The sequence below is a fragment of the Capra hircus genome, chromosome 13, assembly GCF_001704415.2.
Source record: "Capra hircus breed San Clemente chromosome 13, ASM170441v1, whole genome shotgun sequence".
In the NCBI taxonomy this organism is placed as follows: domain Eukaryota; kingdom Metazoa; phylum Chordata; class Mammalia; order Artiodactyla; family Bovidae; genus Capra; species Capra hircus.
Window position 1 is genome coordinate 74,409,628 of NC_030820.1, and position 22,919 is coordinate 74,432,546.

The window sequence follows — 22,919 nt, forward strand, 5'->3', positions numbered from 1 at the left end:
CCTGCTGTGCCCTCTCTTGGCACCCCTGGCCAGTGTCCTATCCCAGTGTCGCCTGAAGTGCCAGTCTCTGGGAATGTCCCCATATCCCCCCATCCTCCATTCAGAGCAGGAGCACCTTTTCTCTTTCCTTAGAAATATAGAGAAAGTGGGGAGAGAGCTCAGCCTGGGAGACAGACATGCCTGGCTTCTAAGAACGACAAAAAGAATAATAGTATCAAAGGCTAACATTTATTGAACACCTACTATGTGCTAGGCACTGTCCTAACCACTTGACACATACGAAACCTTTTTATCCTCAGGGCTCTCGAGGTAGGTTCTGCTAATTTGCCTCGTTTGACAAAGGAGGAAACTGACGCCCAGAGAAGGGAGGTAACCTGCCCAAGGCCAGGTAGCCAGCAAGGGCCGTGACTCCAGGGCACACTGGCCAGGTGTCCTTGGACAGGTCCCAGCCACTGCTCTGGGGGGTCTTTCCCCATCTGTTACCTTCAGGGCTCCACCTCGCAGTTTCCATGACGACTAAGACGTTCTCTGCACAGTCCCAGTACACAGTAGGCGCTTAGTAAATGAACAGCCCTTCTTTCCTCTTAACTCTGATGAGGGGATACCTGGGGAAGGGAGGGCACTTAGGCAGCATTCTCCCTCCGGGTTCTCCCCCAAGCCAGGAGGGAGCCACGCCCCACCCAACCCCTCTCTCTATGTAACCCCCAGAGCCAAGCGGTGCCCGTTCTCGGGGCAGTTTTCGTGATGTTGATCCTATTTCCCGCACCTCTGGGCGAAAGCTGCCCACCCCCTCGGGGAGGGATGCCATCGGAGGGTCCACTCGCGTGGCCCCGCTCCTGGCCGCCCTAGGAGGGTGGGAGGTTTGGGAAAGGGGGTGAAGCAGGGGACGGACGTGCTTTGTCCTGGGGGTGCAGTCGGGCCCGGGCGGCAGGGAGGGCGGGCTAGGAGGCCGGGGCCTCGTCGTCCGGGCGGTGGCCGGCGTAGAGGGCGGCCAGGGGCCGGAAGCGGGGCCCCCAGCCGCTGAGATAGGCGAAGTCCTGCTCGGAGCCCGACGAGCCGCCGCTGTGCAGCGAGCTGAGCGAGGCGGCCGGCGAGTCCGCGCCCTCGAAGGCGTAGGTCTGGAAGGCGTCGTAGGGCGGCACCGACGGGTCCCCGTCCGCCAGCGCCACTTTGCGGCTGATGAAGTCTCTGAACACCGAGAAGTCCGGCTCCGGGCTCGGCGGCCCCTGCGGCAGCGAGTGGCGCTCCGAGGGCAGGCGCGCCTGCGGGGGGCTCCCCGCGCTCCCTGCGGAACCCTCGCCCCCGCCGCCGCCGCCGCCGCCTCCGCCGCCGTCACCGCCGCCGCCGCCCTTGAGCTCGCCGAAGTCGTAGAGGCTCCGCAGCGCCGACATGTCGTAGGCCTCGGTGTCCTGCTCACCGCCGCCCTCGTCGTTGTACTTGATGACGTTGTCCCGCATGTCCTCGTCCTCGTCCGAGCTCAGGTGGCTCTTGTGGTGGCGCCTGAGGGTGAGGATCAGCAGCACCAGCACTGCCGGGGAGAGAGAAGGGGGTGCCGGTGAGAGCCCAGCCCCACCCAGGGCGATCCTCGGAACCACCCTTCTCCTGATGCCCAGCAGAGCTGGTTCAGCCTAAAAGCTCATGCAGGTTTCCTAAATTTCTGTGCAAAAATACCTTTCTCACAGTTTGGACAGAGCTGGCTATCTGGAAAGGTAGTGAGCTGCCCATCTTGGGAGGTGTGCAAATCAAGGCTACACCACCACTGGGGGTGGGGACAGAGAGCTGGTGTTAAGAGATTTCATGTGTGTTATAGGGCTGCACCCAACCTCTGAGGTCTTCATCCTCAACTCTATGAAGATACATCCCCATGAGGTCTCTGGGGGCTGGTGGGTGGAAAGAGGGTAGCTAACGTTTGGGGGAATGAAATGTCCTTGGCCCTGACCTCTCTCTCACCCTTGTCCTTCTCTGTCCACTCCAGAGGCCCTGATCACGCTGTTAGCCTTTTGGGTCTCAGATCCAGGTATGTCCTGCAGGAGCCCTCGTCTGAGAGCTCCAGGCTGGGTTCAGCACCATTACCTCCAAGCTTCCCTGGTGAGGGTTCCTCTCTATTGCCCTGCCTGGGTCCCTGGATCAGCAGCATTGGCACCTCCTGGGAACTTGTTAGAAATGCACTTTCTTAGGTTGTGCCCTAGATCTACTGGGTCTGTTTCAATAAGGCTTCGAAGTCATGCCCAGGCAGCTCAGGTCTGAAAGCCATGGCTCCTTCATAGCACAGACTCTGCCATATGTTGGTCTCGTCTCACCTCAAATCCACACTCTGAACTGCCCTGGAGGACCTGGGGCATGTTCCTCCGGCGGGGTGCCTGGCACGCGGTAAGCATGAGGACTATGCTTGTTGAATGAATGACTGAATGAAGAACTAGATGGAGACCTGGGTGTTGCAAGGTGGAGAGAATGAATGAATCGTCCCTTCTTGGCTTTCTTCAACTGCCAGAAAGGACTCTGCGTGCCCTTCCTCCTCTCGCCTCACTGATAACTTGTCTTCAACTTTCTAAGCAAGCTTCTCTTCTCCTCTACTCTCTGACTTCTTTTATCTAGAAAACATTTTTTTTGGGGGGGGGGCTATGCCGTATGTGGGATCCTAGTTCCCTGACCAGTGATTGAACTTGCACCCCCTGCCTTGGAAGCAGAGTCCCAACCACTGGACCACCAGGGGCAGGAAGTCCCCTCTCTGACTTCTTAACATCAGATGTCCCAGGACTCAGTCCTTGGTCCTTTATCCACATCCTCCTTCTTGGCGCTTTCCTTGCCTTGTGGCTTTAAATTCCAATTAGAGGCTGGCAACTCCCATACTTCAGCCTCCAGCCTGGACTTCTCCCTTGAAACCTAGATTGTCCATCCAGACTCCACCCCAACAAGTCCCAGGGGGTGACCAGAAGAATCACAGACTTAACCTGTTGAAATTTGAAATAATAATATTTCCTCCTTCCTACCCTCTGTCTCTCCCCCTCAGCAATGGCAACCCCAGCTTCCCAGTGACTCGAGGCTTTTTGCCTCTTTCATTTACTGATGAATCCCAGTGCCTAGAATAATTGAGCACATGGGGGTGGGGCTCATGGATGGATAAATTGGGAACTGATGAGCAAACAGAGAATTAGATGGATGGCTGGGTAAATGAATGGACAGAGATGCACTGGGTATCATGTCAGGCACTGGATTTTTCTTGCTGCTCCAAACAGCTCGGGCTAGGCCAGGGTCCAGAACCAGCTGCGAGGGCCATGGGGCAGGCTGCAGGCTCACGACCTAACAAGGTGGCCCATGACAGGGAAGGAGGGGGGAACCCGGGGACAGGTCAGGAGGGAGGAAAGGCGTCAGGAGAGAAGTGGGAAAGATGGATGGACGGCTTCCGGAGCTGGAGGCTGGAGCTGCGGAGGGCGATGCCCGTGAGAGCAGATGGTGGGGAGTGCAGGCGGCGGGCGACAGATGTGCCAGGCCTGATCAGCGATTCCGCCCGTCACCTTTACAGCACTGATGTGCACTTTCTTCGTTTGTGGGCAATTAGGCAGAAATTTGTTTGCACTGCCTCGGAAAATGAAACCGCTGTAAAGTGCACCCTCTGGAAAAAGGTTTCTGAGCCATGGGCTAAGGAGGGGAGAGAGAGGGGTGGTGGGGAGCCTCCTAGCTAGGAGGGGCCTGCCCAGGGCCTCTGCAGGTCCCGGGGGTGGGTGGCGAGGCATAGGAGGCAGCTGAATCTCCCAGGGAACCAAGCAAACCTGGGATCTGCCATCTGGCCCTTCCTTGAGCGCCTCCAGCTTTGGCTGTTCTGTGAAGTCCAGAGGTCAGGGCTGAGGTGAAGCCCTTCTTTGACAGCGAGAGGCAGCACTGTGGCCACTGGGTCCAGTTGAGCTCCTGAAACTGGACCTCTTCCTTGGGGACACTTTGGGAGTTCAAGTGGCTGCTGGTGCAACTGATACCAGAGTAGATTTTGCCCCCTCCCTGAATACCTTAAGATTTTACCCCAGCTGCCCCAAGATTTTGCCCCCAGTTAAAATTCCTAGCAGTGAAAAAAAAGTGAAATTATTAGTTGCTCAGTCGTGTCTGACTCTTTGCGATCCTGTGGACAGCAGCCCGCCAGGTTCCTCTGTCCATGGGATTCTCCAGGCAAGAATACTGGAGTGAGTAGCCATTTCCTTCTCCAGGGGAGTTTCCCGAGCTAGGGATCCAACCTGGTCTCCTTCATTGCAGGCGGATTCTTTACCTTCTGAGCCATCAGGCAAACCCAAATTTCCCAGCAGGTGGGGTACTTAAAGGAACAGAAAACATAGGCTGAAAAGACCTGATTTCAAGGAAGACCGAGTTAGAAGACTAGTTGGGTCCCCTTCTGCAAGCCACTTAACCTCTCCAAGCCTCAGTTTTTTCATCTGAAAAATGGGATTGATACTCTGGCTGCATGGTTGTAAGGTTCACAAGAGCCCTTTTTACTAAAAGTCCTACACAGAGAATAAAATAGGACGATAGACATGAGAGAACTTTAAAACACAGGCTTGGCTTTTAAAAATTAGGGGAGACTTCAGGCCATGTAGAGCCAGCTGAACTTAGTCTCCACTGGGTGCTGACCCCTTCTGAAGCTGGCAAAGCGGCTGCTGGGTACTTAGATTTCTTATAAGAGCTGCAGCTTAGAGCTTGGAGCTCAGGCAGTTGGTTCTAGATGGAAGAGTAGAAAGACACGCCCCCATCTCCTGCGAGAGCGCCAAAATCGCAGCTAGCTATTGAACAACCATCGACTGGAGGATGCTGAAACCCACGGAAAAAATCCAAAGACAAAGGAGAAGCTGCAGTGAGATGGCAGGAGGGGCCCAATCATGATAAAATCAAATCCCAAACCTGCCAGATGGACACCCTGCAAACTAGAGAACCAAAGAAGTTCTCCGCCTGTTGTGAAGGCTCTGAGTACCACGTCAGGCTTCCCAGCCTGGGGATCTTGGAAAGAACTTGGAGCTCCATCAAGCCAGCCCTTCCTTGTGCGCACAGGACAGTCAGACCCCCACGGGGGCCGCTGGGGAAGGAAATCCAGGGCCCGAGGACGGGTCCCAATCAGGCGGACTCACCGACCAGGATGAGGACACAGACCAGGAGGGCGATGAGGGCGCCGGGGCTGAGGGAGGCGGCCATGACGAAGGCCGTGGTGTTGCAGGACTGGATGGCGCCCGAGCTGTCGCAGCCGCAGATGCGGATGGTCAGCGTCCCCGTGCTGCTCAGCGTGGGCGGCCCGCTGTCCACCACCAGGATGGGCAGGAAGAACACGTCCTGCTCCTGCCGGTTGAAGCCCACGCGCTGCGTGTGCACCGCGGCTGTGTCGTCTGCTCCGGAGAAAGGGGGGGGCGAGTGACTTGGGGTCAGCCGTGCCTGTCCCAGCCCCTCCTGAGTCCACTTTGGGATCTGCCTCACTCTGCCCCCAGCTACTGCCTCCCAGCGGACCTGATCTCCCCCAATTCTGCCCCCCAGCTGCCTGAAGGTCCTGTCCCCAGCCCTCGAGCCTTCACTTCTGTCCTTAGCTGTTCTAAGTTTCTCTTCCCAGCTGTCTCAAAGTTTTGCTTTCAGCTATTTCAAGATTCTGTCCCCAGCTGGGCCAAGGTCCTGTCCCCAGTTATTCCAAGATTCTGTCCCCAGCTGGGCCAAGGTCCTGTCCCTGGCTATGTCAACTTTTTTTTTTGCCATGTGTCTCAACAGCCTTTTGTTGTTGTTGTTGTTCCAGATTCTACCCCAGCTGTCAAATGCATCCTGACCCTGGGGTCCTGTGGTCTTGGGGTTGCGGCTTTCTGAGCTCTGACAACTTCTGGGTCATCAGAGAAGACTGGGAACTCCGACTGGCACCTGCCTTTGGCTGAGGGAGCTTGCTGTCAGGGGTCTCTTTAAGAGCTGAGCCTGGAGAGCTTGGGACATAGCCTTGGGGCCTGAAAAGGATGCCCCAGGGCACCGAGGTCTCCTCACCCGTCTCTTTCCTTCGGATGCAGGCGGCCAGAGGAGACGGTGAACACATGAGTCATACTCATCACACTGCTGCAGGCTGGCGCCTGGAGTGCCCGCCAGGACTCGGGGGCGGGTGGAGAATGTGTAGATGTGCCCGCTTCCCCTGGCCTCCTGACTCCTCCACCCCTCCCCTGTGCGGGCCAGGCTATCACGGACTGCCCCCAACCCCAGACCCCCATCATTTTGGTGGAGGTACTCAGAGCCCACCTGGCTGCTGGCTGTTGCCCCCACCCTTGACAGCCAGCCCCACAATGGGGGCCTCACTTCCTGCGAGGGGCTCAGGCTTCCTTCCTGAGTCCTTCTCTCTGTTCACAGGCTTCAGGTAGGTCTCTCTGACCTCAGATTTTGGCAGCCCGGGCCCCTTACGCAGCTTTTTGTCCCCAGTTAACTCAGCCCCTTCCCTGGCCCCCATTTGGTGTTCCTGTCCTGGCCTTTCCCATCATGGACATAAAGCAGGAACCAAGAGCCCTCGGAAGGGCCGACTTGTGGTCTTGGGCACATCTGTGAAGTACCCTGGAGGTCCGACTGAAACAAGACTGGCCATGGGTTGAAGCTCATGTGATGGACACACAGGACGCTGTGTGATCCTTTCTACTTTTACACATATTGGAAAGTTTCATTAAAATGTTGATAACTAAGGCTGAGTCGGTCATGTACTAGTTAGGGAAACTCATTTAGCTTCTCGGGACCTCGGTTTCCTCATCTGAAATGGAGGAAAACAGCATCTCGCAGGTGTGAGGACGAAATGGTGTAGTTCACCCATGCCCCGCAGAATAGCTCCCGCAAAGCAGAAACTCTCCATGAAGGCTGGTTGTAAATTTTTTCTTGCCCCAACCCCCACACGCCGTACCCCACGCCCGCTCTCTGTTGAGGTTGCCCTGACTTAATTCACCAAGTTCCCGCTAGCTGGAACGCCCTCTCCACCTTCTTGCCTGGGCAAATTCCTCATCCGTCATGCTCCAGCTAAATGTCACCTCCTTTCTGTGGCCTCCTTTCTCTGCTTCTCTGGGAAGGAAGGATTTATGGTTTCCCCCACCCTGCTCTGACTATGCAGGTGCCACGCACACTTCTGTTATAGCACTTGTCATGCTGCGTTAAGGTAGCGTGTGCCTGTCTCTTCCCTGGCAGTGAGCCAGCCTGAAAGAATGATGCCTGAATGAGCCACATCTTTTAGGGGTAGCCAGTGGTTCTGGGTCAGCTCCTCAAGCTCTGGCTTGAACTCCAGCCTCCTGTCAAAGGGCAGTCAAGCCAGCTGTGACAACATCTGCCTTCCCCTGAGGATGAAAGGCTGAAGAGCAAGATGAGGGGTGAAAGGATGGGACTCCTTTGCACTGACTGAGTATTCTTTAACGCATCAAGGACTGGGTGGAAATGCTTAATCCTCACAAACATCAAGAGTTGTAACATTATTCCCATTTTAAATACGTGCAAGTTAAGGTTCAGAGAGAAGGGATTTGTCTGAATTTAGTCTGTTAATTGGTGGCATAGCTATCTTTTCCATCCACCCATCTTATCATCAATCCATCCATCCAACTCTCTGTCTTCCATTCATCTGTCCACCCATCCTCCATCCATCCATCCAGCTATCCTTCAACCATCCATACATCTATCCTTCCATCCATGCATCCAATAAATCTTTATTGAGTACCTACTGTGTGCTTGGCACCATGCTAGTCATAGGAGGGAAACAATGAAGATTTAAATCAACCATAGTCTTGGATCTGGTCTTAACGTGATAATGTGAGAGACAAATGTTAATCAAATAAACCCACAGTTGAGTCTACAACTGCAAACCATGAGGAGTGCTAAGAAGGAAAAGTATAGGAACAGCATTTAACAGAAGATCTGACCCAGTCTGGGAGGTCAGGGAGAACTCTTTGGGTGAAGACGTTATATTATTGCTGAACCCTGAGGGAATAGCCCATACAAAAGTCCTGTGGTTGGAAGAGGCATAGGAACTCGAGGAGCTGAGAGCAATCTTTTGTGGCTGGAGGGATTGGGTGATGATTAGAGCAAGTCAAGAAGATGCTGGAGAGGGAGGCAGAAGCTCATTATAGAAAATCTTAGAGGCCATGGTAAGGAATTGCATTATTTTCTTAAAGGCAATAGGAAGCCACTGATTGGTGGGCAAAGAAGCAACCTAGTGACATATCATCCCTCCATTCAACAGCAAATAAGAATTAAATACCCTCTTTAGGTCAGGATAAGCCTTTCCTGGTGGCTCAGTGGTAAAGAATCTGCCTGCCAATGCAGGAGATGCTGGTTTGACCCTTGGGATGGGGAGATCCCCTGGAGAAGGAAATGGCAACCCATTCCAGTATTCTTGCCTAGGAAACCCCATGGACAGAGGAGCCTGGTGGACTCCAGTCCGTGGGGTCGCAAGAGCTGGACACAACTTAGCAACTAAACAACAACAAGAGGCCAGGATTAGTCTAGCCCCTGAGGAAAGGGCAGTGAGCGAGACAGACATAGGCCCTGCCTTCTCAGAGCCCACCTTCTAAGCAAGGGTGCCTCTAATCTAGAATACAACTGCGGGTGCAGAAGACCAGTTAGGAAGCTGTTGTACGTTTTAGATGTGAAATAATAGTGGTTGTGGAGGCCCTGAGAAGTAGACAGATTTGAAAAATGACTGGCTGGCTCTGGCTCAGCCTCAAATCCCCAAGTAAGAACAGAGGAGGAGAAAGGGGATATTTGTTTCTCAGGGCTGCTGTCTTTGACCACGGGAGCCATATGTTTCTGGAGCTCTGGTCCCTGCTACCGTTTCATTCCATAGGAGGAAATCCCTGAGCCTCGTGCCCATCCCTCTTCACTCCTCTCCTGGCAGCAGCTGGCTTCATCTGGGGAAGCCGTTGGCCACCCCAGACCCCGACCCCACCCTTCTAGGCGGGATCTGCGCCCAGCACTGCATCCATCCATCTGGCCTGACATACATCAGTGTCAATCCCTGGCTGCAAAAGCAATATTTATAAATCACGTTTCCAAACTGGCTACAAATTTGTACAAAGAAACAGATGGGTTGGGGTAGCCGTTTGTCAACTGGGATATTTATACGGTGAGGAGGAGGGGGCTTGGCACACTGTGGGGAGGAGCTGGGGGGCCGGAGGGAGGAGCCCTTGCCTGCCTATGCTGACCTCAGCATGCTGCTCGGAACAGGGGGTCACACGGGATGGGACCCCTGGCAGCCAACCCAGCCTCCGACCCCCGGATCACAGAGGGGTAGTTGGGGCATAACCTCAAGCCCCTTGGGTTGGAAAGATCTGTGAACCTGGCGAGGTCAAGGGGTCAAGCCAGGGCTCCTTGTGTCTCCTATGCCCAGCTCAGGATTCCACAGCAATGATGAGCAGGCAGGGCAGTACTGGTGGTGAAAGTGTTAAAATATCGAACTACTTCTGAAAGGTTTAAATAGCCGTGACTCTGAGTCCCCCGATTCCTGCCCTGTTGCCTCGGCCTCTCCCTCAAGCACACCCCCAACTTTTCTTTTTTTAAAATACTATTTATTTATCTTGGCGGTGCCTGCTCAGGCTTCTCACTGCAGCGGCTTGTCTTATCGCGGAGCACAAGCACCAGGGCTTCAGCAGTCGCTGCTCACGGGCGCAGCAGCTGCGGTTCCTGGGCTCCAGAATGCAGGCTCGATAGCTGTGGTGCCTGGACCCACTTGCTCCACGGCATGTGGGATCCTTCTGGACCACAGATCAAACCCCCGTCTCCTACCTTGGCGGGCAGATTCTTTACTGCTGAGCCACCAGCACACCCCCACTTTAATACAATCAAGTCGTTGATGGGTTAAAGCCTGGCTCCGCAGAGGCCCCAGGGTCCTACTCCAGGTTTATGATCAGTGTCCTGACTGGTTATCTGAGCTGCACTGGTTGTTAAATCCATTTAGGACTCCTGGAAATACACATGGGTCTGGCTTCAGAGGTCACTTGAGGCACTGAGGGAAGGGATGTCAAAGTCTTGGGTTGGGTCGGGAGGAGTGAACCCAGACCGGTTCCAGGTTCAGAAGGAACTCACATCATCTGACCTCAGTGCCTCTCTGACTACATGTCCTCCAGTCCTGTCACTCACTCACCCCAACTATGAAGGTCTTGAACATTGCAAGCCTGTTCCTGCCTCAGGGCCTTTGCACTTGCTGTCTCTGGGACTTGGATCATTCTTTGTGCAGTTATCTGCCTGGCTCACCCCTGACTTCCTTTAGATCGCTCCTCACTACCGACTCCTTCCCAGAGGCCTTCCTAAGCCACCTTATTAAAGTAGCTTCTACGCTTGTGCTGTGCTATGCTCAGTGGCTTCAGTCGTGTCTGACTCTTGATGACCCCATGGACTATAGCCCGCCAGGCTCCTCTGTCCATGGGGATTCTCCAGACAAGAATACTGGAGTGGGTTGCCATTCCCTCCTCCAGGGGGTCTTCCAGACCCAGAGATCGAACCTGGGTCTCCTGCACTGGCGGGCAGGTTCTTTACCACTAGCGCCACCTGGGAAGCCCAGCTTCTACTCTTACCTTGCTTTATTTCCTCCTGTTTTGTCTAACATGGGTATGTGAATACCTACTATGTGCCAGGCACCGAGGGTCCAGCACTGAATAGAAGTCCAAACTCTTGTGACGATTGCATTATTTCTCCTTGCTGGCTACTTACCACCCTCATCATATTATTTGTTTGTTTAATTTCTATTTTCCCTCCTTATAATGTAAACTCCATGAAGGCAGGGATTTTGTCTCATGTGCTGCTGCGTTTTTAGGACCTAGAACAGTGCCTGGCATATAGACATATTTTCAATAAATATTCAAGAAATAGTTGCTGAATGAAGGAGATGCCATGTTCTAGGTACTGACAATACACTTCGGTAGGCCACATTTCACTGGGGCCACCTAGCTGCCTGGCAGGCATTTTCAGTCCCATTTTACAGATGGTGAAACTGAGGCAGACCTCAGGGTTGCACAGGAAGTCATGAACTGAGATTGAACTGAGACTCAGGTTCCCTACTCCCAGGGTGTTGATCCCACTCCCCCAGTCTACCCCTTAAAGATTCAGACTTCAACTTCTTGATGAAGGTGAACCTGCAGGGGTGGGTTTCACAAATGGGATCAGCTCAGGCTGGGTGGGGCAGTTTGCTCGCAAGGTAGGGAGAAGGAAGCACATTGGAACTGAGATACGTGTGGGTTTGAATCCCAGCCTCACATTGACTCCCTATATGACCCTGAGTGAGTCCCTTGTCCTCTTAAAGTCTCAGTTTCATCACCTGCAAAATGAGGGGACAGGTAAGAAAAGCTGCCTCCCAAGTGGCCATGAGGATGCAAAGAGAAATGTGAGGGGGCTAAAGCACTTTTTTGCTGGCTGTGCTGTCTTCGTTGCAGCACGATGGCTTTCTCTAGCTGCAGTGCAAAGGCTTTTCTAGTTGTGGCCCACAGGCTCAGTAGTTGTAGCACGTGGGCTTAGTTGCCCCTCAGCATGTGGGGTTTTGGATATCCGACAGGGGCAGATCCTGCGCCCCCTTAATCGGAAAGTGGATTGTCAACCACTGGCCAAACAGGGAAGTCCCAAGGGATAAAGCACTTTTAAAACAAAAGGGTGGGAGTTGTGTGTGGGTGTGTGTCAGTTGCTCAGTTGTGTCTGACTCTTTGTGACCCCACGGACTGTAGCTCGCCAGGCTTCTCTGTCCGTTGGATTCTCCAGGCAGGAATACTGGAGTGGGGTGCCATTCTTTTCTCCAGGAGATCTTCCTGACCCAAGATCGAACCCAGGTCTCCTGTATTACAGGCAGATTCTTTACCGTTTGAGCCACCTGGGATCCCTGGCTTATTCCAACCTTCACTTAGATCAGGGGCTCCTTTCACCCTGGAGCCGCTCCCTCTCTCCAGGTATTCCCTCTCTGTGTCTTTCTATCTACCCCTGTTACCCTGGAGCTGGCCCCTCCACTCCACCAACCCAACTCTTGCTTGTTCTTCAGTCTGGCCAGCAGGCTTGGTAAGGGCTCCAGGGTGGCGCAGATGTTGTGTGTGATCTCGGACCCATCACTGGCCCTCTAGGGGCCTCCGTAACATGGGAAGGGGACGGGGAGGCTAGGCTCCTCCCTCCACGAGTCCTAGGATTTGGTGGTCCTTCAGAGGTCACTCACCTTGGATGTCGAGCAAGGAGAAATGGGGGTTGCTGGGAGCTTCCGGCACCAGGCGGAAATAGAAGCGATGCCCACTCTGGGGCTCATCTCTGTCCACCACGCTGATGGTCTGGATGAGCTGAAGGGTGAGGAGGGGGCAGGGGACTGAGGTGAGGCCAAGCCCACGCCGGGCCTGAACAGAGGTTGCCCCAGCAACCGACTTGGTAGCCACCCCCAGCCCACAGCCCCTCAGTGGTACCTGGCCTGGCTTGGCATCCTCACACACGGCTGCCTCGTAGGGTGTGGCCAGCTCTGGAGGATTGTCGTTCACATCCAGGATGCGGATCCTTAGGGATGCCCGGGATAGCTGGGCATGATTGTCTGTAACAAGAGCACAGCAGCAGGGTGGGAGGCTTCAAGTATGAGATCTAGCAGCCCCCATCTCCTGCTAGAACATTAGGCAGTGGGGTGTCATCGAGAGATCTGTGTGTTGATCAAGCTGGACATCGGGCTACATGGGTCAGCATCAGCAGATCCGTGTCGTCATCATCATCGCCACCGTTCGATTGTCACTGTAACCATCACCATTACGTTGCTATAATCAGCAGTCCCGCCCCGTCACCAACGCCATCACCCTCTCCACCATCACTACTACTGCCGTCACCATCACCAGCAGCACTGCCACCTCCACCAGCATAACTATCAGTGCCACCATGCCATCCTCCCCGCTCTCACCACCACCCATGCCACCCCAGCTCCTCTGTCACCATCTCCATCAGCATGAGAATGATCACCAGCGTCGAATCCACAAGTACCGCCTCCCTCATCTCCACCATCACAAACACTCATCACTCACCGCCCTTTCCAACCCCAGCACCCCCCGACACCACAGTCGCCAATATCACCACCACCGTCCTCTCCAGGCATTCACTTATCCACCATCTCTGTTACACCATGACCCCGCCTTCATCACCCACATCACTACCACAGCACCCCCACCCCCACTCCCATCTCCAACCACACTACAGTCAACACTGCCACTCCACCCCTCCACCTCCGCCTGCACAGAATGCTCCTGAAGCATCCACACCCATCACGTCAGGTCTCCTTGCAGAAATCCGGTAGTTTGGTACAATTTCTATCCCCATATTGCAGAAGAGAAATGAAAACATTGGAGAGTTTAAAGAATCGGGCCGCTGGCAACTCACATCCCAAACCTTTGCTCTATTAAGACTCGATCCTGAGAGGGCAAGACAAGTCCACTGGAGGTGAGTCTTCACCTCCCAAACCATGCAGTCCCCACCCCTCCATCTGTGATGTCTTTGAGGTCAAGGCTTCCGTTGTGTTAGTTCCTGGGTCCCCAGCATTGCGGCCTGTGGCACAGACTAGGTTCTAACAGATCTGCGGAGTGAATGAGTGAAACTTGGAAACACTCAGAAAGAGGCTTGCATTTCAGGCATGGCTCTGTCCCTGACACGGTGTTTGATTTGGGTAAGACTTTTCCCTCTCTGACATCAGTTTCCACACCTGGAAAACAGAGCACAGTGATTAAGAGCAAGGACTCAGGAACCAAGTGGTTCCAATCTCAGTGGTGCCACTTAGTAGCTGTGTGATCCACGCCAGGTCACTTGACCTCTCTGTGCCTTGATTTTCTTACCTACAACAAAATGGATCTGTTAGGAATGGGTTGGCCAGGCGGACGGATTGAGTCAATATCTGCAAAGCACTTAATACTGTATATATAACACACAGCAAGTATTACATAAGGACTTGTTAAATAAACAGGCATCCTTGAAGGATCCTCTCAGCAGTGACATTCAGTGACTCAGGGCTCTGGGATACCCCATCCCCTCCTGTCCTTTCTGAGAAGCACCCTGAACATTGGCCCTTTACACCCTCAGACCTCTGAGTGCTCATGGGTGCCGTGTCCTTGGCTATCTTAGCCATGAGTTCATTACTGACATGTTCCAGCCAACACTGCAATCAAGGACAGGCAGCCAGGAACCCCATGAGTTTTACTGGGGGAAGAGGGGGTGGTCGACTGCTCCTTTCTGTGAACTCAAGGGCCCCAGCGGATGCCGACTGCAGCTGCTCCTGTGTCGATAAACACAGAAATGGACATTGGGAGGCAGGTGTGGCCACCAGGTCAGGGAAAGGAAGGGCTGGGGGTGGGGGGCGTCCTTAATTAACTCAAACCCCGACTCCTCTCTGGAGCTCCCCTTAGCCAAGGCGCCTTATCTTCTCAGCTCACCCAGATCTGCCGCTTCGGTGATTAGGGGGGCTTTTCCGGGGGCGAGAGATAGGAGTCGTGACTGGGAATGCCGGGTGAGCTGTTATTTTTAAGAGCGCTTTGCCGGAGAACAGCCAGCCGGTGGGTGCTTTGGGGGGAGAGGAGGAGAGGAGGAGGGGAGGGTGAGGTCCATCACCAGGAACAGGCACCTCTCTCCCCACGGAGGCAGAGAGAAGGTAGGGAGTGAGAGGGCACCGGTTGGGGGGGAGGTGGTTCAGGGCTGGAGGCAGAGGTAGGGTCCTGTGGGGCCATGCAGAAGGGGTCCTCAGAGTCGGATAAGATCCTCAGTGGGCAGACTGGAGGCTTGGGTCCACTGCTGGTGAGACACCCATTATTGTATCATTCCTCTGGGTTCTCCTGGGCCTCTCCTATCTCTTCTGTAATTCTATCTCAATTATCTCGATTTACTGAGATGTCCAGTACTCTTGCCTGGAAAATCCCATGGAAGGAGGAGCGTGGTAGGCTACAGTCCATGGGGTCGCAAAGTCAGACACGACTGAGCGACTTCACTTTTAATCGACATATAACACTGTATAAGTTTAAGGTGTAAAATGCAGCCAAGAGGTGTGTTTCTGTGTCGCCAAAGCTGCCACCTACACAGGTTATCTCAGAGACCCCCTGAACTGGAGGCTAGCCTGGGACCCCAGAGCTCGTGGGCCAACCCTAAGGCAGCATCCTCATGCTCTTGGCATCATGACAGTCTCCGGCCTGGCTCATTAGAATCACTTAGAGGGACTTTCTTGGTGGTGCAGTGGTTAAGAGTCCACCTTGAAATGTGGGGGACGTGGGTTCAATCCCTGGTCAGGGAACTAAGATCCAACATGCTGTGGAGAAACTAAGCCTACCGGCCTTAGAGAGGCCGTGCATCCTGCCCTAGAGAGGCTGTGCACCATACTGTAGAGTCCACGAGCCCCAGTGAAAGACCGCATGATGCAACGGACTTCCCGTGAGCGCAGCTTAGACCTGATGCAGCCAAATAAATACAAATTTAAAAAAAAAAATCCTGCTTTAAAATGAACGGATGCCCCAAGACTTGGTCATTAATGGTTTTTTTTTTTTAATAGCTCCAGGTGAGTCTATATAATATGTATCCATAGCAAGCTTTGCAAACTCCAGGGGTGACTGGCAGGTGCTGGGGGAGGTCCAACTGGACATCTTGCCTCTGATTGGCTTCCTCCAAACCCTATGGGTCACAACATCATTTGTAATAATTGATAATAATGCATAATTTTACCACCTTAAATGTTTCTGGTATAAAACAAGACATCCATCAATTAATAATTTCCTCTTCATGCAGAAAGTTCCCATTTATAACAAAATTTCTTATCTTTCATTGGATCTTCAAAACAACTCATAAAGGAGGTCTTAATTAAACCCGTTAAAAAATTTATTTTTTGGCCGTGCTGTGCAGCTTGCAGGATCTTAGTTCCCTGACCGGGGATCGAACTCAGGTCCGGGCAGTAAAAGTGCCGAGTCCTAACCAGTGAACCGCCAGAGAATGCCCTAAACCTATTTTGTAGATGGAGAAACTGAGGCCCAGAAAGGGGTAAGACTTTGTCCAAAGCCCCAGGAAAGTCAGTGGCAGAACTGGCGTTGGGTCCTAGGTCTCCGGATACTCAGTCCAGTGCTTAGTCCAGGTGCAATGCCCGTGGGCCCTTCTGCTGCCTGAATATTTGTCCATCCAGATTCAGCTATTGCTCGGACCGAGGCCCAGGCTGACCTCACCCTACACCCAGTGGTAGGCGCCCTCTCCCAGGGCTGGATGCCCCAGGGGTCCCACTCACCCTCCCCTGGCATCTCAGTTCAGCTGACTGACATGCAAATTAGTTTAATTATTTCTTCTTCTAAAATAAATTATATTTTGCAGTAGCTGCAATATGTTGTGTCAGGCAAAATTACATTCAATATTTTTAAACTAATTGATGCAGCCTTGAGGAAGGCTGATTGACAGCCCAGAGCTGAGCAGGCCTGCAGTCTTAACCGATTCCTAAATTAAAATTAAACGTGCTTCGGCCGGGTGCTTCCTCTCTGAGCTGGCTCACCATTAATCCAGGGAGGTGGCAGGTGGAGCCCTGGGGGGCCGAGGGGCTGAGAAGTGTGGGCCGCTCTGTGGGTGCCTTGGGAAGAGAGCAGGCTTGGGCGGGAGAGCCAGTGTGCGGTGTTGGCAGTCCCCTTAGATTCTCTGGGTGTCAGAGTCCCTTTTGTATAACAGATGGGGGACCGGACTGGGCAATTTGAAACTGAGACTTCTGTTTTTTGCTGACTACTACAGTTTGAGCGCCTCCTTTGTACCAAGGGCACAATACTGAACAAGACCAACACTGCCTCTTGGTCTATGGCAGGGACAGACAGCATTCCAGACTGTGATAAGAGTTGAGAGGAAAAAAATCCAGGACTGTGAGAGGAGGAGGCAGGAGCTCCTACCCTGGTGGGGCACAGGGATGTTTACCCTGAAGTAGGGGATGGTGGCGCCAGTGGTAAAGAACCTGCCTGCCAATGCAAGAGATGTAAGAGACACGGGTTCAATCCCTGGGTTGGGAAGATCCCCTGGAGGAGGGCATGGCAACCGACTACAGTATTCTTGCCTGCAGAATCCCATGGACAGAGGAGCCTGGTGAGCTGAAGTCCACAGTGCTGCAGTCAGATACGACTGAAGTTACTTAGCACTTAGCAGGGGACCTTTAAGCTGAGATCCAACTAGGAAGTGATCGGGTGAAGGGGGTGGGAAGAAAGAGTTCTCCAGACAGTAGGAACAGCCTGTGCAAAGGTCCTGGGGTGGGAGGGGAGTCTGTAGATAGCAAAACTCTGGATTCCTTCTAAAGAAGACCCCATCCCCTGGCCGTTCCTAATATAGTGTTTGGGCCAAACTGAACTTAGAGGCTGGAGGCCAGCAGGAAATACAGAGGGTGTAGGGCCTGGCCTGGTGACCCTGTTAGGGAACTCCTAGGAATGTGTGCCTCCCAGAAGGCCACCAGCAAACACATATAGAGAACCTGCCATGGGCCAGGGTTTGTTCTGCCTCATTTCATCCTGTGGGAGGTACGGATTTGAATTACTGCCATTTTTTGATGAGGAAACTGGCTCAGAGAGGTAAAGAACTTGCCCAAAGATTCACAGGGGACAATCAATGGAACCTGAGCCTGGTTCAAAACAGGGACTTTCTACCCTTCAAATGATATGGCCTTTCTGACCACCTTTAGCTGCCCGAGGCCAGCTTGCCTTGAGGCCCCAAATGTCTGCCTCCTCCAGGAAGCTTTCCTTGACTGTCCTCAGTCCTGGGCAATCAGACTATACGTCCAAGACCTACATACCCATAAGGCCTGTGTGATCTTCCTCCCTGGACTTGTCCCTCGCCCCACTCTCCTTTTTCCTCTGATCCAAGTTTCCTCTTTACCCTCCTTCAGGTATTTGCCCAGATGTCTTCTCAGCAAGACTTCCCCTGATGACTTTATTTCACTTTGCTCCTTGCAATTCCACCAGATACCCCATTTACTGCTCTCTCTCTGTCATGTTTATCCAACATCCCTGTATTTTTGTTGTTGTTGTTGTTCAGTTGCTAAGTTTTGTTTGACTCTTTGCGACCCCATGGACTGCAGCCTGCCAGGCTTCACTGTCCTTCACTGTCTTCAAGTTTGCTCAAACTCATATCCATTGAGTCAGTGATGTTATCTAACTGTCTCATCCTCTGTCTGTATTTTTACTTACTTAAACTCACCCATCATCTATCTCCCCCACTAGAAAGCAAGCAGATTTTTGGTCTCTTGTGTTTGCTGCTGTCTCCCCAGCCCCTCTCTGCATGGCACACAGTAGGTGCTTAATAAAGGTTGGTCAAATGAATGGGTTTCACTGTCTGGCATCTCTAATCATGCTGGGCTGCTGCGGAGTGGCAGGGAGAGACCGAGGCCTCTGGAGGGACAAATCCTGCGGGGGCCGTGCCCGTCCCTGAATCACATCACCGAGGGAGCAGTCTAGCTGTCCGACCTGTTCTCGCCTCTCTCCCTGCACCAAGGTTTTCCCATCCGTAAAACAAATGGAGCTGGACTCCGAGGTTCTCCTTGGTTGTCACAGAGAAAGAGAGAAGCCAGGGAGAGAGACAGAAGTGAGGACGCAAGAGTGGGCATGGGAAGGAGAGTGAGAAGTGGGGAGAGGGAGGAGGGAGGGGGCTACAGAGGTAGGGGGCTGCTGGAAGGTACCTCCTTCTCCCTCACCAGCAGTGGTGCAAGGGTAGCCCAGACCCTCTGCTCCACAGTTCCCTCAGCCCCCCACCCCCCGCCCCCACCACCTCCCGAAGGAATTAAATTGCATCCAAACACCAGGCTCTGATTAGCGCTGGCCAGCTGGGCAGGAAGATTTATCATCCCAATTACGAGCTGGCCAAGACAAGCAGGCAGGACGGCGATGGGGGGGACTGGGTGAGCAGGCGGGGCTGCTTCAGGGAAGGGGTGTCAGAGCTGTCAGGGGGGATGCCTTGCACTACCTGCCCGGTCCCCACTCACCTCCAGTGGGAGCACGAGGTTAGGGCGCCTTCTCTGCTTGTTGGTTATCTGTTTGGCTTCCACATGGAGATTGGAAGTTTGACCTTGTTGAGCTGGGGATGTTTCATCCACCAAAGGGTAGGGGAGAACTTCTGGATAAAATAGGGGCCCTGGAATCAGGGGTGGGTGGCAGGAAGTTTTCCTTCCTAGGGCTGAGCTGGTCCTAATACTCTGGGCTTTCCTACAAAGACCACATGGACCTCACGAAAATCTTTGTTCCTGGTGGGATTAATTAAGTACCTAGGCAGCTCAGGATCCTGGGAGCTACCTGGTCCAAGTGGAACCCAGGCTTGATTTACACACTTCTGGTGATGGGGAGCTCACTACCTTCTGAAGCGACCCCTTCCATGCAGGGCTGTGCCAAGCCTCTTCCCCAGCCTCCCCAGCACTTCCTCCCTCCTTCCCTCGCCCTGCCCTCCACTCTCAGCACATGTCTCAGCCGAGTCTTCCTGACAGCCTCCCATCTGTTCCCCGCTCCAGGGTGCCCCCCTCCCGTCCCCCTTCCCCCACGAACCCAAGTGGCCACAGGGGACTGCACATCTGACCATCTCCCTCTTCTGCTTGAAGACCTGCTCTGGCTCCCTGTCGTCTCCAGGAGATGTCCGGCTGCTCACAGGACATCTGAGGCCTTTTGTAGAGGCCCCCAGTGAGCTTCTGCATGCTCAGCTCGTCTCACCTGCTCCAGCCACCCTCTGGCCCAGCCTCTAGCCACATTCTATTTCTTAGAATGGACAGTGGTCTTCCTGCTGGCCAAACCTCCAGGCCTTGGCACACGTCTTTCTGCTGGGAGCTCCCAACCCGACTCTCCTTAACCTTTGAGACCCAACTCAGACGTCCCCTTCTCTGGGAAAGCTTTCTTGCCTTCTTCTCCTGCTGCACCTCCTGAGAGCCCACCGCCTCATCCCCTCTACCCTGTGCTGTCCAGAGTGGGGCCAGACCTCCGAGGTCAGAGGCCAAGACTCTACCCCCAGACTCCAGTGCCCAGGCCCGGTGGATGAGAAGAGGACCCCAGCAGACACTTTATATAAAGCATTCAGCACAACATCTGGCATATTGTGAGCTTCAAATAAATAGAAGCCACTATGATGAATAGTTATGAACTTCTCAGGTGGCCCAGTGAGTAAAGAATCTGCCTGCAATGCAGGAGACACAGGAGAGCCAGGCTCGATCCCTGGGTCGGGAAGAAACCCTGGAGGAGAGTGTGGCACCACCTCCAGTATTCTTGCCTGCAGAATCCCATGAACAGAGCGTGGCAGGCTACGGTCCATAGGGTCGCGAAGAGTCGGACACGACTGAGCGACTGAGCGCGCGTGATTAATAGTCAACAGTAACCGTTACTACCCTCATAGCTGTCCAATAGGGTGCCATTTCATAGGTGAGAAAACCAAGGCAAGAAGAGGGGAAATGACTGTCCATACTCTCGGCTAGGGGTCGGACCACTAGAAGCAGTGTTTCTTTATCACGCTGCCCTGCCTTCCTAACTGGGTGGGCAAGACCATTCACCATCCATTCAGGAAATATTGAGTTGGCCAAAAGGGTTGTTTGGGATTTTCCATATGATGTTACGGAAAATCCTGAATGACCTTTTTGGCCACCCTAATACTTGTACACACCTACTAAGCGCCAGGCCCAGTGTGAATGCTACAGATATGGAAGAGACCCTGCCTTCATGGAAGGTCCTTTCCCCAGGAGACGAGAGATCAACAAGGTTGGCACACAAATGCATGTCTAAATCATAAAGCTTGCTCTGTGATAGAAAGGAAAAATCAGGGGCTGGTGAAATCGGGACTTGGCCTGGGGTGACCCGGATGGGGAAGCTCTAGCTAATCTAGTTAACTCTTTGCTGTCCAGCCAGAGACAACCCCTCCAGACCAGTCTGGGGCCTGGAAGAGGGGGCCGGCTGCAGCTCCCTGGCATACCGCCCCCCTCTACCCCAGCGCCGGCTTCGCCAGCCCGCCCGCCACCCCTCTGTCTCTCTGAAGACTGTCCCTTTACAACTGCCCTTTTTTCCACTGAAGGATTCAGACACAAATTGTACTTTAAATTCAATATCGGTCATTAATATTTCATGATTACAAAACGTTAAAGATAATGTCAGTGGAAGGAGCGTCTGCATGGGCAGAATGGATGACTCAGAAGTTCGGGGGAGAGGGGAGCCCGCATACTAAGTGGCTGGGGAGTCTTTGAGGTAATCCGGTCTGACAGGCTGCGGCTGTGCCTCAGTGCCGTTCTCGTTCTGTTCTCCGAGGTGCTCACAAGGCTCCGCTGCTGTGTGTAAATATTTCCCCTCTGGTTCTTGTCACCTCGTGTTTGTTGACCCCGCCACTGGCCCCCCGCCGTGGTCCCCTGTTTCTGAGAAGCCAAATAGATGCTTTGGCAGAAAAGCACCGCAGTGTGTGTGTGTGGGGGGGCGGGTGGTGATGGGGAGACCCCAGGGCATTGTCCCTGAGGCTCTGGCCTGGCTGTGGGAGCCCTGCCCACCCTCATCCCCCAGGGACTGGCTTTGTGACTTTGGGGCCATTGCGGTTCCTTCCTGAGCCTCTACTTCCCAGTCTGCAAAGTGGGGATAACAATTGGTCCTCGTCTCACAGAGAGGGCAAGAGGCTGGAGTGGGTGGATGGCTGGCGCCGCTCCTGGCTTCATGCCTGGCACTAAAGACATATGACTCGGGGGCAGCTGGGTGAACGCCGGGCCATGCCGTCAGACTGGCTGGGGCCCGGAATTTGGACAAATGACTTCACCTCCCTGAGTCTTAGTTTCCTCATCCATACGTTGGGGGTAATGGCAGAATCGACATCTGATAGGTGGGGAGCTTCCGTGAACACAGCACTGTAGAGCACCTGGCACAGAGTGAGTGCTTCAGGCAAGTGCACCGAGTCCAGATCAATAGCTATCATTAACTGAGCACTAAGTACTAGGCTAAGTTCTTTCTATCCTATTTAATCCCCCCACCAGCACCGTGAAGTGGGAACCACTCATTTTATCATCGATCAATATCCCCGGTGAGACTTGGGCAGGAGTTGTGAATTGCAGCTCCGAGGGGAGGGGTTGCTAGCCCAGTCCTTTCCTTCCCCATGCTCAGTTACTGGGATGGTGTGGGGGCAATAGGGGTGGGGCCCAGAGAACAGAGTGCCAGGAAAAGGGAGGCTGTGGAGCAAAGCTGTGGAAGAAACCAGGAAGACCTGGCCCCAAATCCTGGCTCTGCCACTGCACATCCTTGGGCAAAGCTCTGTATAGTCTGAGGCTCGATTTTCCCATCAATAAAATGGGTGCTGATCATGATTCAATAGAAGTATGTGCTAAAAAGGATCAAACTCAGTATCTATTAGGTAAACACTGCAAAAAAATCTCTGCTAGGGAGAGGCCCCTGACACACTCTCTCTGTGAAATGGTAGCATTAGAGATTCTCTATGCTTCTCTAGCTGCTTTCTGGAAGAGATTCACAGGGCAGAAGCACAACGCTTAACCCAAGAAGGGACCGGCCAGCGGTGGGCCGTCAGGTGGTGTGACAGCTGGTGGGGAGATGCTCTGTGGGCAGGGAGAGGGGGTGTCTCTGCCCAGCAGCCCGGCCAGGCCCCCTGGCTGCTCAGGAAGCAGGTTCAGGGAGGTGGGGATGGGGAGCTGTCTGCCCACCAGTGCAGCAGCCACTTCTTCTCCAGCCACCTTTGTTATCTCCCTTTCATGCGGTGGAGAAGTGGATTCAAAGGCTCGGGAGCAGCAGGCACTGAGGTTTGAGCCAGCTTTGTATTTCCTTTTAAACCGAAGTTGAAAGAAACGAAGGGAACTTCAGCCTAGGGACTTCCTCGGCTGGAATGGGCTGGTGGGGATAGGGAAGTGGGAGGCACCGGCCAGGGAAGGTGGAGGAGGAGAGCCGCCAGGAGGGCTCGAAGGCACAGGAGGGCCTTGGGGCCCAGCTCGGCAGGGGGGAGTCTGAATGGCGCCCACTTCCACCAAGGCTGAGCCTCTGAGTATT

At 53.7% G+C, this 22,919-nt stretch overlaps 1 protein-coding gene across 1 annotated transcript in view; it reads right to left on the reverse strand.

Annotated features, from left to right (window-relative positions):
- Nucleotides 205-22,919, reverse strand: part of CDH22 (cadherin 22) — a 142,906-nt gene continuing 120,191 nt past the window's right edge. Inside the window, exons 9-12 of the mRNA XM_018057957.1 lie at nucleotides 12,381-12,502; nucleotides 12,143-12,260; nucleotides 5,106-5,357; nucleotides 205-1,528 (exon numbers count right to left, since the gene is read on the reverse strand). Of these exons, the coding sequence (XP_017913446.1) occupies nucleotides 942-1,528; nucleotides 5,106-5,357; nucleotides 12,143-12,260; nucleotides 12,381-12,502 (1,079 nt within the window). The 3' untranslated portion in view covers nucleotides 205-941. The remainder of the gene's footprint in view (nucleotides 1,529-5,105; nucleotides 5,358-12,142; nucleotides 12,261-12,380; nucleotides 12,503-22,919) is intronic.